Consider the following 14,954-nt stretch of genomic DNA (forward strand, 5'->3'; position numbering starts at 1 on the left):
TTGCCCATTCCTAGTTGCCCTTGAGAAGGTGATGGTGAGCTGCCTTCTTGAACTGCTGCAGTCCATGTGGTGTAGGTACATCCATAGTGCTGTTAGGTGCTGTCGAAGGAGTCTTGGTGAATTCCTGCAGTACATTTTGTAGATGGTACACACTGCTGCTACTGTGCGTTGGTGATTAAGGGATTGAATGTTTGTAGATGTGGTGCCTATCAAGCGGGCTGCTTTGATGGTGTCAAGCTTCTTGAGTGTTGTGGGAGCTGCACCCATCCAGGCAAGTGGGGAGTATTCCATCACAATCATGACATGTGCTTTGTAGATGGTGGACAAGCTTTGGGGAGTCAGGGGGTGAGTTACTGGTTGCAGGATTCCTAGCCTCTGACTTGCTGTTGTAGCCACAGTATTTATATGGCCAGTCCAGCTCAGTTTCTGGTCAATGGTAACTCCTAGTTTGTTGAAAGTGGGGGATTCAGTGATGGTAATGCCATTGAACTTCAAGGGGTGATGGTTTGATTCTCTCTTCTTGGAAATGGTCATTTCCTGGCGCTTGTGTGGCATGAATTGAAAGGTATTAAGGAATATGGATTAAATGTGGGTCTGTGGAGTTGGGTCACAGTTATGATCTCACTGAATGGCCCAGGCTCGAGGGGCTAAATGGCCTGCTCCAATTCCTAAACAACCACTTTTGTTTGCTGCTGGGAGCTTCTGTGCCTTTGGTACTGTGGAGAAAACACATCCCTAGTATTGGTAAGTGTGCTGCCCAAGACACCAGCATCATTCCATTTCTATCATAGCAGAGTCACCTTTCAAACCCCAGAAATGGAACTCCCCCCTTAAGAGGACTGTGGGCGTACCTACAGCAAATGGGCTGCAGAGGTTCAAGGAGGTGACTCACTACCACCTTCTCAAGGGCAATTAGGGATGGGCAATAAATGCTGGCCTAGCCATGAATGAATAAAAGAAAACATGCACAGGGAAACCCAACAGGAGCCAAATGTGAATTGAGCCAAGTCCATTATTCAGATTTATGCTCCTCCTGTTTTCAGTTATGGTTGTTAATTTTACTGCCTATAGAACTGAGGTTCTATACGTGATTGAAAGTAATGTAATAGCATTCCAAAGCTAATTTAAAGATGCAGACAACATTTTATAAGGAAGTAGCAGTCTAGAAAATGCACATTTAATAGAATGGCCCAGGTTTTCTGGGCACATGGGAACAATGCACCGGTAAAGCTAGAGAAAGAGAATGCAAAATTAAGCAGGATTCCTACACAATGACTTTTCACACAGAACAGCAGGTTACTGAGCCAAGTTTCTGCTGGGCAGGGGTCTGGGGTTGCATCACCCACCCAGAAGGCCCACATCAGCATGGCAAGGTACAGCTTCAAGAATTCCCATGGCTCTTGCCTCCTTTGCACACAGATATCTGGATGTTGGAAAGAAACCAGCATCAAGTCCAAAGAGGACAACCAAAGACTGTATCATGGAAAATTAGTTCTTATAAAAGGGGTCAATTGTCAATACGTTACAGTTCTTGGAAGCTGTCCTTGTACAAGTTGCCTGTGCTGCTGCTTCTTTCCCACACGCCCTCACCTTCCAAAGTGGGTACACAAACTTCCCCATTCTGGTGCAGGTGCCCGATAGCAATGTTCCAACACATTTATCCTGTCCTAACCCTCAGTTCAGGTTTCAACACCAACGCATTTAACCCAGAACAGCACACTTCATGCTGTATCCATCTACATAAGTAATAATGTGGAAAATTGCAACAGTGGCAAAAATTGTCGAGGTACACTGACTTTGGTTGACCGTTCATGTGATTGTATGGAAAATTATACACATTGGACCTTATCTGTAACATTGTTGGTGCATTAGAAAATGATGGGAAAAGGTTTGATGCTAAACATACTTACATAATGGTAAACCTTTGTCAGATTTTATCAGATTCAGCGATATGATGATATAATTAAAATCAAATCGCATTCAGTGTATCCTGAAAATGTTCGCATTTACAAATAATGCCTTTGCACCAAGAGGCATGGCATTGTTGTGCCTCTTATGTTGCCCTGATAGTGAATCTAGGCTTCCTTAACAGCCAACACAAATAAATCATACAGAACCTACAGCCAAGAATGCCATTAGGGAATTAATGGTAACAAATCGTCGGAGATTTTGATCATATTACTGGAATCAATCAGAATAAATCCATAGCAACAGGAGGGGGACATGCAGGACAGAAACTTTTCTTGAATTAGGTCATTCTTTGCAAGAACATGACACAAATAATTAAGCGAAAAATAGTAAGGAGTATCAAAACACACCCTGCACTGGTTGGTGATTAATGTTTTCGCTGCTCTCTAAAACTTATTCCAAAATAATTCCATAAATGTGCTAAGAATCTAATATCATGAAATGAATAAAACATAATGCTTGGCCATTCATTACTATCAAAATACAAACAAAATGAGTGGAAAACAGAACAACAGAAGAAATAGCAGCAGGAGTAGGCCATGGGTCTTCTCCGGGTTACGCCGTCATTCATTAAGATCGTGGCTAATCTTAACCTCAATTGACCTACCCACCCAATCCCCAGAGTCCTTGATTCCCTCAAGAGTTCAAAAATCTATTGATCTCAATCCTGAATATACTCAATGATTGAACATCCACAGTCCTCTGGGCCAGAGAATTCCAAAGAGTTACAGCCCTAGAAATTCAGTCTTAAATGGCTAACCCCTTAGAAAAGAAAACAATCTTGCATCCTTTGGATTCCATTAGGATCTTTTCAAACTTCTGTTGGCTTTGCAAGATTTAAAATGTTGACTGAATTTATGCTCAGCTCTGCCCTGAAACAACCTTTAATGATTACAGTTGGAATTGATGATCTGGAACGTCAGTTCACTTCCTTTGGCAGCAGCCAGTGATACTAAGAGCTTTGCAAAAAATTGACTGAACAACAAAACCTGTGAGGCACTTCAAACCCTGCCATGATTAATTGGCACCTATATCAGACAGATTATTATGCACAGATTATTATGTCACTGCACAAACCCGCTACAAATTCAGCATTGGAGTGAAGCAACTTTTGGTTTCCACCATTATAAACATATGAGCATAAATTGGGCCTCAAGGCCAAAACATTAAAACAGCTGAAAAAGGAATTTCATTGGAACATATGCCATGGGCAAATGGAGGAAGTTGATGCCAAGACCCTTCTAGTTTGCAACCTTTGTGGTGCATTCAAATTCCTATTGTGTGCCCTCAGTGCACCAAGTGTTGTGGCAAAAGGACAGGAAGTGGCACGTTTCCTCTTCTTTTGCTCTCATTTCCCATCAGGAAGGAGTAATTTGACAAGGATGTATTCAATGAACGGCATGGCGCTAGGAAATTCTGAGGAACAAAGGGGCCTTGGCGAGTGTGTCCATAGATCTCTGAAGGCGGAGGGGCATGTTGGTGGGGTGGTGAAAAAGGCATATGGGACACTTGCCTTCATCAATCGAGGCATAGATTACAAAAGTAGGGAGGTCATGTTGGAGTTGTATAGAATCTTGGTGAGGCCACAGCTGGAGTACTGTGTGCAGTTCTGGTCGTCACATTATAGGAAGGATGTGATTGCACTGGAGGGGGTGCAGAGGAGACTCATCAGGATGTTGCCTGGGATGATAAATTTAAGTTATGAAGAGAGGTTGGATAGACTTGGGTTGTTTTCATTGGAACAGAAAAGACAGAGGGCTGACCTGATCGAGGTGTACAAGATTATGAGGGACATAGACAGGGTGGATAGGGAGCAGCTGTTCCCCTTAGTTGAAGGGTCAGTGACAAGGGGACATAAGTTCAAGGTGAGGGGCAGGAGGTTTAGGGGGGGCAGGTGAGGAAAATTTTTTTTTACTCCGAGGGTGGAGAGGGTCTAGAATGCACTGTCTAGGAGGGTGGTGGAGGCGGATTGCCTTACATCATGTAAAAAGTACCTGGATGAGCACTTGGCACTTCATAACATTCAAGGCAATGGGCCAAGTGCTGGTAAATGGGATTAGGTAAGTAGGTAGGTCAGGTGCTTCTCATGTGTCGGTGCAGACTCGATGGGCCAAAGGGCCTCTTCTGCACTGTGTGATTCTGTGAAAATCAAATGCATTAACAGCTACAGTTGGGGTGGTGGGGGCTGTGTGAGGGTGGAGAAATTTTGGGTGTGGGGGTGGATGAATATTGGATTCATTGGAAGTACTGTCTACTGCTGAGACACAGGGTAACAGGATCACCTTGTGATGTCATTCAGCTGTATTGGCATTATGTAAATACTTGTTTCTGACTCCATAATGGCAGAGTGGGGGATCTTCCAGTCATTTTTTTTTTCATTTATCCCCCAAAATGATATATGAGGAAGTGTGATGTTTTGAACAGCAAAGCACTCTACACTATAATCCTAATTCTCCTTTCAAATATTTAAATGACTTTGAAAGGGCTGATCCAGAGTAGTTTCCTTTGTGTCTAATGAAAAAATATGTATTATTACAGATTGTGCAATTAAACAGAGTGGGTCCTCCTGCTCATTCACAAACTGTCGGAAAAATTCGCCTCAAGTCTTTTGCTGAATTCAGCACTTACTTGTTTTGTTCACTTCTCTCATATTGAGGTAGTCAAGAAATGGCACCACCAGACCCTGCCCCAGGAAAATCTTCACCAGGGTTACCGCCACATCCTGCCTGCTCTCCACTGTGGTAACTTCTTCCAGCATGGTGAGAGGGGTCATATCCTCAACCTGGTAAAGGTCAGAAAGAGTTCCCAGTAAACCACAAGCTCTTGATGAATAGGTCGTTTCCCAGTGAGCATCCAGCAACCTCGGATATAGTTTCCTGTGTGTAAAGCTAAAGAGAATTAAAGTGTTGCGAAAGACAGTATGGAACAGTCTTTATCCTTTAAATTTTAGGCATAAAGGAAAATTGAGCCATTATTCTAAGTGCCCAACATGGTATTGTTTTCTTAACAAAATATGGGATTCCCCCTCCCTCCCTCTATTCATTAAACTCAGCTTTTGATTCCCCAGTATGCTTATCGGTGTTCATCTTTTACCTGGTAATTAAAGAGGTGAAACTGAGGAAGCAGTGAAGGTATCCAGAAAACTGTATCCAGGGGATAATATGAAACTGAGCTATAGCGAACAGTAAATTTTGTAGAAGGTATTTTCTGTAAATGAAATGGCCAGGAGTATTGCCTTTTTAGGTTAGTGGTTGTGATGTACCAGAGGGAGTATTGCAGTGGGCAGTTCCTGCAATGATCATGGAAACATCAGCATTTTTGACATTTGGGCCTTTTATCCACTATCTGGAGGGTTGGAGAATGACATAAATTGGGTTTACAGTATCATTTTAAACCAATGAAATCTTCATCTGTTGATTCATCCTATAGTTTGATATATTACATGGAGGTAATTAATAAATCTGTAATTTATGGCAACCATCAAAATTAGTGGTACAAAACCAATTGCATTCTGAATTTACTTCCATGAACATACGAACTAGGAGCAACTCAGCTCTTCAAGCCTGCTCCATCATTCAATAAGACAATGGCTGATTTGATTGTAACCTCCCGCCTACCCCTGATAACCTTTCATCCCCTTGTTAATCAAGAATCTATTTGGCTGTGCCTTAAAAATATTCGAAGACTCTGCTTCCATTGCCTTTTGAGGAAAAGAGTTCCAAAGACTCATGATACTCTGAGAGAAAAAAATTCTCCTCATCTCTGTCTTAACTGAGCAGCCTCTTATTTTTAAAAGAGGACCCCTAGTTTTAGATTCTTGCAGAGGAGGAAACATCCTCTCCACATCCACCCTGTCAAGTCCCCTCAGGATCTTAAAGGTTTTGAACAAGTTTCCTCTTACTTTTCTAAATTCTAGTGGATACAAGCCTAACCTGTCCACCCTTTCCTCAGAAGACACCCCACCCATTCCTAGTATTAGCCTAGTAAACTTCCTCTGAACTGCTTCTAACGCATTTATATCTTTCCTTAAATAAGGAGGCCAAAGCTGTACACAGTACTCTAGATGTGGTCTCACCAGTGCCCTGTACAACTGAAACATAACCTTCCTACTTTTGTGTTCAATTCCTCTCACAATAAACGATAATATTCTATTAACTTTCCTAGTTACTTGCTGTATCTGCATACTAGCCTTTTGTGATTCATGCACTAGGATACCCAGATCCCTCTGAATCTCAGAGCTCTGCAATCTCTCACCATTTAGATAATATGCTTCTTTTTTATTATTCCTGCCAAAATGGACAATTTCACATTTGCCCACACTATACCCCATTTGCTCGGTCTTTGCCCACTCATCTAACCTATCCATGTCACTTTGTAGCCTCCTTACGTCCTCCTCACAACTTACTTTCCAACCTATTTTTGTGTCATCAGCAAATTTAGCAAACACACCATCCGTCCCTTCATCCAAATCATTTATATAAATTGTAAACAGTTGAGGTCCCAGCACTGATTCCTGTGGCACACCACTCCTTACATCTCACCAACCAGAAAAAGACCCATTTCTGGCTACCTTCGATTTCCTGCTAGCTAGCCAATCTTCTAGCCATGCCGATATATTACCCTTTACACTAGGAGCTTTTTATTTTCTGTAATAACCTTTGATGTGACACCTTATCAAATACCGTCTGGAAATCTAAGTACAGTACACCCACTGGATCCCTTTTATTCACAGCACATGTGACTCCTTCAAAGAACTCCAATAAATTGGTTAAACATGATTTCCCTATCACAAACATGAAGCAGTCATTCACAGTGTAGCTGGCTTGTTTGGGGTGCCTACAGCCACTTAGATCCTACTTTCTCCCTTCCAAAACCCCTCCCTCTCTTCCTTTCAGGTCCCTTTTTAAAACTGTCTCTTTCACCAATCTTTTGGCAACACTTCCCAATCCTTCCTTCTTCAGCTCAGTCTGCCTAGCTTAGTCCTAATCCCGCATTGTGAAGCCCCTTGAAACATTCATCTATCTCACTGTATAAATGCAAGTTGCTGTTGTCTTTGTCTTTGACCGAGATTTCTCCTGTGATATTACTGCTGAGCACCAATGTATCAAATCATGTACTGGTCAAACATGCATACTGCCCTTTAACTCTGTACAGTTAACAAACTGCCGGTTGCACTATTTCCCTACAACAATGATTACACTTCCAAATGTAATTCATTGGCTGTGAAGTGCATTGCAACATCTTAAGGCCATCAAATGTGTTCCATCAATACCAGTTCTCTTGTAATTAGAAAAACAGCATCAAATCTGCTTCCAATGCAGCTCCTTTCATGAGTTCTATAAACAAAGGCAACTATTTTCCACTCAAACTTAGCATTAGCCCCTTTCTTTTCTCTTCATTTTTTTTCTCAAATTCAGCAATCCTTTTTGCAAAGCATAAATTCCCAGTCCCTTTCATTTCTGGCACAATATATGCACTCCACAGAAATCAAGGTCGCCACAAATTGCAAGTATCTGTGACAAAGCCATAATCAATGGGTCTTTATTTCAAAATGTATTCTGTGCTCCAGTTTATGCTCTGCTTTGTATGCTATCAGGCACAGCTGTCTGACTTACCTTTTCCTTAGGTCAGTCATATGAATAATACAGGATATAATTTACATGCAGCTATGGGTTCTTTTACAGCCTATTGTACATTTTACATCTTCATCCTCATGAAAGCATATGTATCATCTTGAGGGCCCATGTAGACAAGTAAGCTTAGCTACTGAAACATGTTCCATAAATTAAAGTATCTTGGAATCTAAAATTACACCAGCTGCTTTCATCACTTACAAGGGCACAAAAGATATTAAGTTAAAGGCAATATAAATCTAAATCCACTTACAGGCAGAACTCTCTGTACACAGTACCACCTTTGCAATTTTAAATACACACCCATCCTACTTACTTAGTTTAAGATTTGTAGTGTAACAGAGTTTTAACTGCAACACAAAGTACCATCACCAGTAAGACTTTTGTATTAACTCAATTTTGTTTCCACTGTCCATAAAACCTTCAAGTGACAGAAAGTGAAAGAAGCAGCCTGTGATTTCTATCTGCTGTCTTAAGCCTTCACAAAATAACCCATTCATTACACACAGTCCTGGAGAGAGATAATATTGAGTAAAGTGACATTGAAAGGCACCTCAAGCCTGTTTATAAAACCCTATACCATGGTACCTAGCTTTGCAATAACACTTTTCTAAAATATTGAAATACAAGATGACTTTTATTAATTTGAGGTTCTTTCCATTTCCTGCTTCAAAGTTAGCATGAAAGCTTTGGAAAATTGTCAACATAATCAGTGTTCATTGTGAAATAGCGTATTAACAATATCCTCCAAAGGCTACTCTAATTGTTCGATATCATTAATGCAATAAATCACAGACTGTTTGCAGCAATATTTCAGGGACCAAATTTCTATTATTGTTTTGGATGTTGAAAACCATTGAGATATGATGGGTAATTGAGAAAATGTGATCTTTCAAAATGATCTGATATATAGTAAGCATTCACACAAATAGATTCCTAGATATACACTAATAGTGAACTGTATCCTAATAATCTACTATATTGAACGATGATTATTATAAGGATCCTTTACTAAATTGGGACCAATCTGTTCTTTTATATAATAACCAGAGGCTTATCCAGGTCTTAAGTCAGACAGGCAGATGAACAGCACTACATGAAACTTTGAAAATCATGGCAGAGTTTTTTTTATTCATTCACAGGATATGGGCTCTACTGGCTGGGCCAGCATTTATTGCCCATCACAGAGTCAGTAAGGTATCCCTATATTTACAGAACATGAAGGTGACACATATAACATTTTTAGTGGGTTAATGGTAATACCAGGGACAGGCCAAATGGCTAGTGTTTACTGTTTGCTGAAGGAAACATGTTGACTGATACAATGGTTGGTTTAATGTTAAAGCAAAATCAAAATACTGCAAAACCTGGAAATCTGAAACATAAACAGAAAATGTTGAAAATAGGTTTGGCAGCATCAGAGGGTGATGGTGCTGGACAGAAACAGAGTTTAATCTAGATTGATACAGTGCAGAAAGGGCAATAATTGATGCATTAGGTAGTTACTTTCTCATACAGGCTAAACTGAGGTGAAATTTTGGCCTGGATTTTCTGATCCCACCTGTGATAGGAACTGTCGCAGGTGAGAATGGAAAATTTGGAAAGGCAAACAAAAAGTCCATTAGCATTAGTTATCCATTTTAAATGAACAGTCTCTTTAGTTTAGTCAAAAGCAAAACTCTGTGGATGCTGGAAATCTAATGAAAAGTCCTGGAAAACTCCACCCTTTGTCTTTTATCAACTCAAGAGGATTTCAGGAGGAATTATCACCAGGAATGAGGGAATGGCAAAGATAGTAAACAAATATTTTGGGCCTGTCTTCATAGTAGAAGACTCAAATTACATACCAGAAATAGAAGATAACCACGAGGCTAATAAGAACTTAAGGCGATTAATATCATGAGAGAAAAGATTTTGGTGGAACTGACTAAAATCTGACAAAATCCCAGGACCCAATGGCCTACATGCTACCTTCTAAAAGAGGTAGATGTAGAGACAGTGGATGCACTGGTTGTGGATTTCCAAAGTCCCCCAGATTCTGTAAACGCCCCAGCAGATTGGAAGTTAGCAAATGTAAGACCACAAATTAAGAGAGGACGAAGAGAGAAAACGGAACTACAGGCTAGTTAGCTTGACATCACTGGTTGGGAAAATGCTGGGTTATATTATTAAGGAAGCTGTAATAAATAATGCACTTAAGAATCTTATCTGACAAATTTGTTAGAGTTTCTTGAGGATGCAGAATCATGGGAACACTATCACTTGTGTGTTCCTCTCCAAATCACACCCATTCTGGCTTGAAACTATATCGCAGTTCCTTCACTGTCGTATTGGGTCAAAATCCCAGAACTCTCCCCCTAACAGCACCATGGGTGAACTTACACCACTTGGACCTCAACATTGAAGAAGATGGCTCTTCACCACCTTCTCAAGGGCAATTAGGGGTGGGCAATAAATGCTGGCCTAGCCAGTGCCACTCACATCCCAAAAATGAATTTAAAAAAAGGAAGATTCACCGATCAACCTGTATTAAGGACGCATAGAGAAAAGGGATGTCCACATATTTGGCTGAGAATGCAAGATCTACTTCAGACCAGAACCCAACCCTTGAATTGTGAATACACAGTAGAGGTTTTAGTTTATTCCAAACCCTGGAATGGGACATTTCAACCACGGTCTCCAGGGTCCTGACAACAAGGCCTACAGCCTTGGCTCACCATCACTCAATGTCCCCATACCCACAACCAGTAAACAGTCATTAAAATGAATTTATCCTAAATTGTCTAATCTAAGAAAAAGAGTTAAAAGCAGAAAATGCTGGAAATAGTCAGGCAGCATCTGTGGACAGAGTAACAGAGTTAAGGTTGCAGGTTGATGACCTTTCATCAGATTCCCAGCATCCACAGAATTTTGCTTTTGTCTATGGCAAAGGGTGGAATTCTCCCATCCGGGACTCAGTCCCGTGGCAGGGTTGGGAACAGGGAATGTTTCCCGCTGCAGGAACGATGGGAAATCCTGCAGTATCTTCCGGCCCTGACGTAATTAATTATGCATCTGGGAGTTTCGCAACGTCTTCCGTGACGGGTTGGGCTTGATGGCGTGTGCCCTGCTGTCACACCTGGGTGCTGTATTTAAAAGGTACCTGGACATCCACAATATCAAACCAAAAGCAGAGATGTCTGCAAGGTTATCCCGCAGGCCCAGCTCCTAAATTTAGTGATGTCTCCCTGCGCATCCTCCTGGACCACGTTGAGGAGCGCTGGAATGTAATCTCCCTCCTGCTGGGAGGGGGAGGCCAAGCAGGGGTACCAACACCGCATGGGTGCAGGTGGTCGATGCCGTCAGTGCCCAGGGGGTGCACAAGTGGTCGGCAACACAGGGTCGGAAGAGGATGAACGACCTTATTCGCTCCGCCAGGGTAAGTCTCATCAGTTGGTCATATAAATCATAAAGGCTCCAATATGCCAGGGTCCAGGATCCAAGGCCCAGTGAAAAAAGCATGTCCTGCCCAACAGCCCCGCTTCAGTGCATCCACGCTGTGGTGGAGTGACCACTGTGCCTCCTTCACCCTTCAGCAGACATGGGGCATTTCATGGAAGGGGGGGTTTCGGAGGGGAAGCGGGGGAACCAGCTTAGGCACAGAGGGAACCAGCAATCTCTGCAAATCACGTGCCTGTCTGAGCCTTCCCCTTGCATGTGGATGTGCTCAGTGCTCTGGAGGGAGCTTGTCCACAACCCTTCAGCCCAATTTGCACCAGTGATGACCTGCTACAAAAGTGGTCTGCCTTACAAGGGGAGGTATAATAAATGAACCAATTTCTACTGCTCCAATGCATGAACATACAACCCAGCTCAAACATGCTGTTCTCTTTGAGCAGGAAAAGATCCGACACAACTGAAGATAGTGTGAGAATATGGTGCGGGGGTGGGGAGCCCACTTCACAGATCTCTTGTGGACAGAGTGTCTGAGCTCACAGGACTGGAGCAGGACCGAACCATTGGCGATGGGGAGCTCAGACTTGGGTGTCCAGCTCACTGGAATTCAACCATTCTTTTGCAAATCACTTTAAATCTATGCCCACTCGTTCTTGATCCTTTTACAAGCAAGAACAATCTCTCCCTATCTACTCTATCCAGCCCACTCATGATTTTGAACACCTTTATAAAATCACCTTAGTCTTCTCCTCTCCAAGGAGAACAATCCCAATCTCTCAAATCTATCTTCGTAACTCAAGTTTCTCATCCTTGGAACCATTCTTGTAAACCTCGTTTGCACTCTCTCCAGTGTGTTCATTTTCTTCCAATAGTGTGGCACCCAGAACTGTACACAATGCCCCAGCTGAGGTCTAATTAGTGTCTTATATAAGTTCATCATACCCTCTCTACTCTTGTACTCCATGCCCCTATTAATAAAGCCCAGGATACTGTATGCTTTATTAACTGCTCTCTCCACCTGTCCTGCCACCCTCAATGATCTATGTACATATACACCTTCTGCTCCTGCACACCCTTAAGAATTGTACGCCTTACTTTATATTGCCTCTCCATGTTCATCCTACCAAAATGCGTCACAGTATCACAGTATCTTTACAGTGCAGAGGGAAGCCATTTGGCCCATCAAATTTGCTCTCTGAAAGAGCATTCCATCTAGTCCAACTCCCCTGCCTTATCCTCATAACCTTGTGAAGTGTTTTGTCACTTCGTAACAACTAAGAAACACAGCTATCTGCCTCTGAACTCTAACTTCCTGTGTGAAAAACAGAAGGACCCTTTTATTCCTTATTCTCCACCAGACGGCAATACACCCAGGATTTAGCACACCCTACTGTCAGGTTTTATATAACAATTCTTTTTAACTAAAATGTCCTTTTACAAACAAGCACAAACATTAAACATAAACATCACACCTCGCACATTCTCTCTTTTCAGGTAGCAATCCAATTCCCTTTTGAATACCTCGATTGAACCTGCCTCCACCACCCTTTCAGGAAGTTTGTTCCAGACTCCAACCACCCTCTGGGTGAAAATTTTTTTCCTCATATCACATTTACTCCTTTGGCCAATTCTTTTCAATCTGTGCCCTCTAGTTCTTGATGTTCCCTTGAGTGGGAACAGGTATTCACTATTTACCATGTCCATACCCCTCAGAATCTTGAATACCTCTATCAAGTCTCCTCTTTGTCTTCTTTTCTACAAGGAAAATGGTCCCAACCTCCCCAGTCTATCCTCATAGCTACAGTTCTTTATCCAAGGAATCATTCTTGTGAATCTCCTCTGTACTCTCTCCAATGCCTTCACATCCTTCCTCAAGTATGGCACCCAGAACTGAACTCAGTACTCCAGATGAGATCTTATACAAGTTCATCATGACTTCCTTACTCTTGTACTGAATGCCCCTATAATAAAGGCTAAGATACTATATGCTTTCTTAACCGCTCTCTCAACATGCCCTTCCACCTTCAAAGGTTTATGTACATATATACCGAAGTCCCTCTGTTCCTGCGCCTCCTTTAGAGGCTCTCCCTTTATTTTATACTGCCTTGCCATATTTTTCCTGCCAAAATGAATTACCTCACACTTCTCTGCTTTGAACTTCATCTGCCAATTGTCTGCCCAATCCATCAAGATGTCTATGTCCTTTTGAAGTTCAAGACTATCCCCATCACAGTTGACAACATTTCTAATCTTCATATCATCTGCAAATTTTGAAATCATGCCCTGCACACCACAGTCTAGGTCATTAATATATATCAGGAACAGCAAGGTTTCCAACACTGACCCTTGGGGAACTCCACTACAAACCTTCCTCCAATCTGAAAAACAACCATTTATCACTACACTCTGTTTCCTGTCACCCAGCCAATTTTTTTTATCCAAGTGCCTACTTTCTCTTTTATTCACTGACCTAGAATTTTGCTCACAAGTCTGTTGTGTGGCACTGTATCAAATGTCTTTTGAAAATTCATGTACACCACATCAATAGCGTTTCCCTTATCAACCTTCGCTGATACCTCCTCAAAAAATTCCAGCAAGTTAGTGAAACATGATTTTCCCATGCTGGCTTTCCTTAATTATCCCGCACTATAGTTTCCAGAAGTGTCCCTACCACTGATGTCAAACTGACTGGTCTGTAGTTGTCAGCTTTATCCTTGCACCCCTTTTTGAACAAGGGAGTAACATTCACAATTCTCTAGAGCTCTGGCACCTCCCCTGTATCTAAGGAAGAATGAAAGATTATCATTAGTACCTCTGCAATTTCCACTCTCACTTCCCTCTGTATCCTTGGCTGCATCTTATCTGGTCCTGGTACCTTATCCATTTTAAGTAAAGATAGCCTTTCCAACACTTCCTTCCTCTCAATTATAAGTTCTTCTAGTGTAGCAGTTACTTTCTCTCTTGCCTTGGCCTGGGTAGGATCCTCTTCCTTCGTAAAGACAGGTGCAAAGTACTCGTTCAACACCTGTGCCATTTCTCCAACCTCCACATGCAAGCCCCCTTTTTTGTCGCTAATCGGCCCGACTCTTTCTTTTACCACCCTTTTATTATTTACATGCTTATAGAAGACCTTGGGTCTTTTATGTTCGCTGCCAGCCTCTTTTCATGCTCTCTCCTGACTTTTCTTATTAGTTTTTTCACTTCTCCTTTGGTCCTTCTATATTCAGCCTGATTCTCCATTGTATTTTCCACCTGACATCTGTCGTACGTGCACTTCTTCCTTTTCATCTTTATCTCTATCTCTCTTGCCATCCAGGGCATTCTGGACTTATTTGTCCTACCTTTCCCCTTCAAGGGAATATACCTTGACATTGCCTGCAATACTTTTTCTTTGAAGGTGGCTCATTGCTCTGTCACCGACATTTCTGCCAACATTTGATTCCAATTCACTCGACTGAGATGCATCCTCATCCCATCGAAGTTGGCTTTCCCCCAATTAATTACCACTGCTCTGGATTGTTCCCTGTTCTTTCCCATGATTAACCTAACTTTTATGATACAATGGTCACTTTCCCATAGAGGCTGTCCCACTGATATTTGACCCACTTGGGCCAACTCACTCCCCAGAACCGGGTCCAAAAGTGCATGGCCTCTCGTTGGGACTGGAAACATACTGCTGCAGAAAATGATCTTGAACGCATTCCAGGAACTTTTGCCCCTCTTGTACTATTCTTATTCCAGTCTGTATTTGGATAATGGAAGTACCCCATTATGATTACTCTGTAACTCTTGTACCTCTCTGCAATTTCTTTGCAAATTTGTTTCTCCACATCCCTTCCACTAGTTGGTGGTCTATATACTACACCAATCAATGTTACCGCATCATTTTCATTCCTTACCTCTAGCCAGAGAAATTCT

At 41.9% G+C, this 14,954-nt stretch overlaps 1 protein-coding gene across 1 annotated transcript in view; it reads right to left on the reverse strand.

Moving 5' to 3' along the window:
* Positions 1–14,954, reverse strand: part of LOC121286019 (rasGAP-activating-like protein 1) — a 299,053-nt gene that overhangs the window by 93,621 nt on the left and 190,478 nt on the right. The window contains exon 10 of the mRNA XM_041203040.1: positions 4,597–4,750. Coding sequence (XP_041058974.1) covers positions 4,597–4,750 — 154 coding nt within the window. The remainder of the gene's footprint in view (positions 1–4,596; positions 4,751–14,954) is intronic.

This window comes from Carcharodon carcharias, chromosome 13, assembly GCF_017639515.1.
Source record: "Carcharodon carcharias isolate sCarCar2 chromosome 13, sCarCar2.pri, whole genome shotgun sequence".
Classification (NCBI taxonomy): Eukaryota; Metazoa; Chordata; class Chondrichthyes; order Lamniformes; family Lamnidae; genus Carcharodon; species Carcharodon carcharias.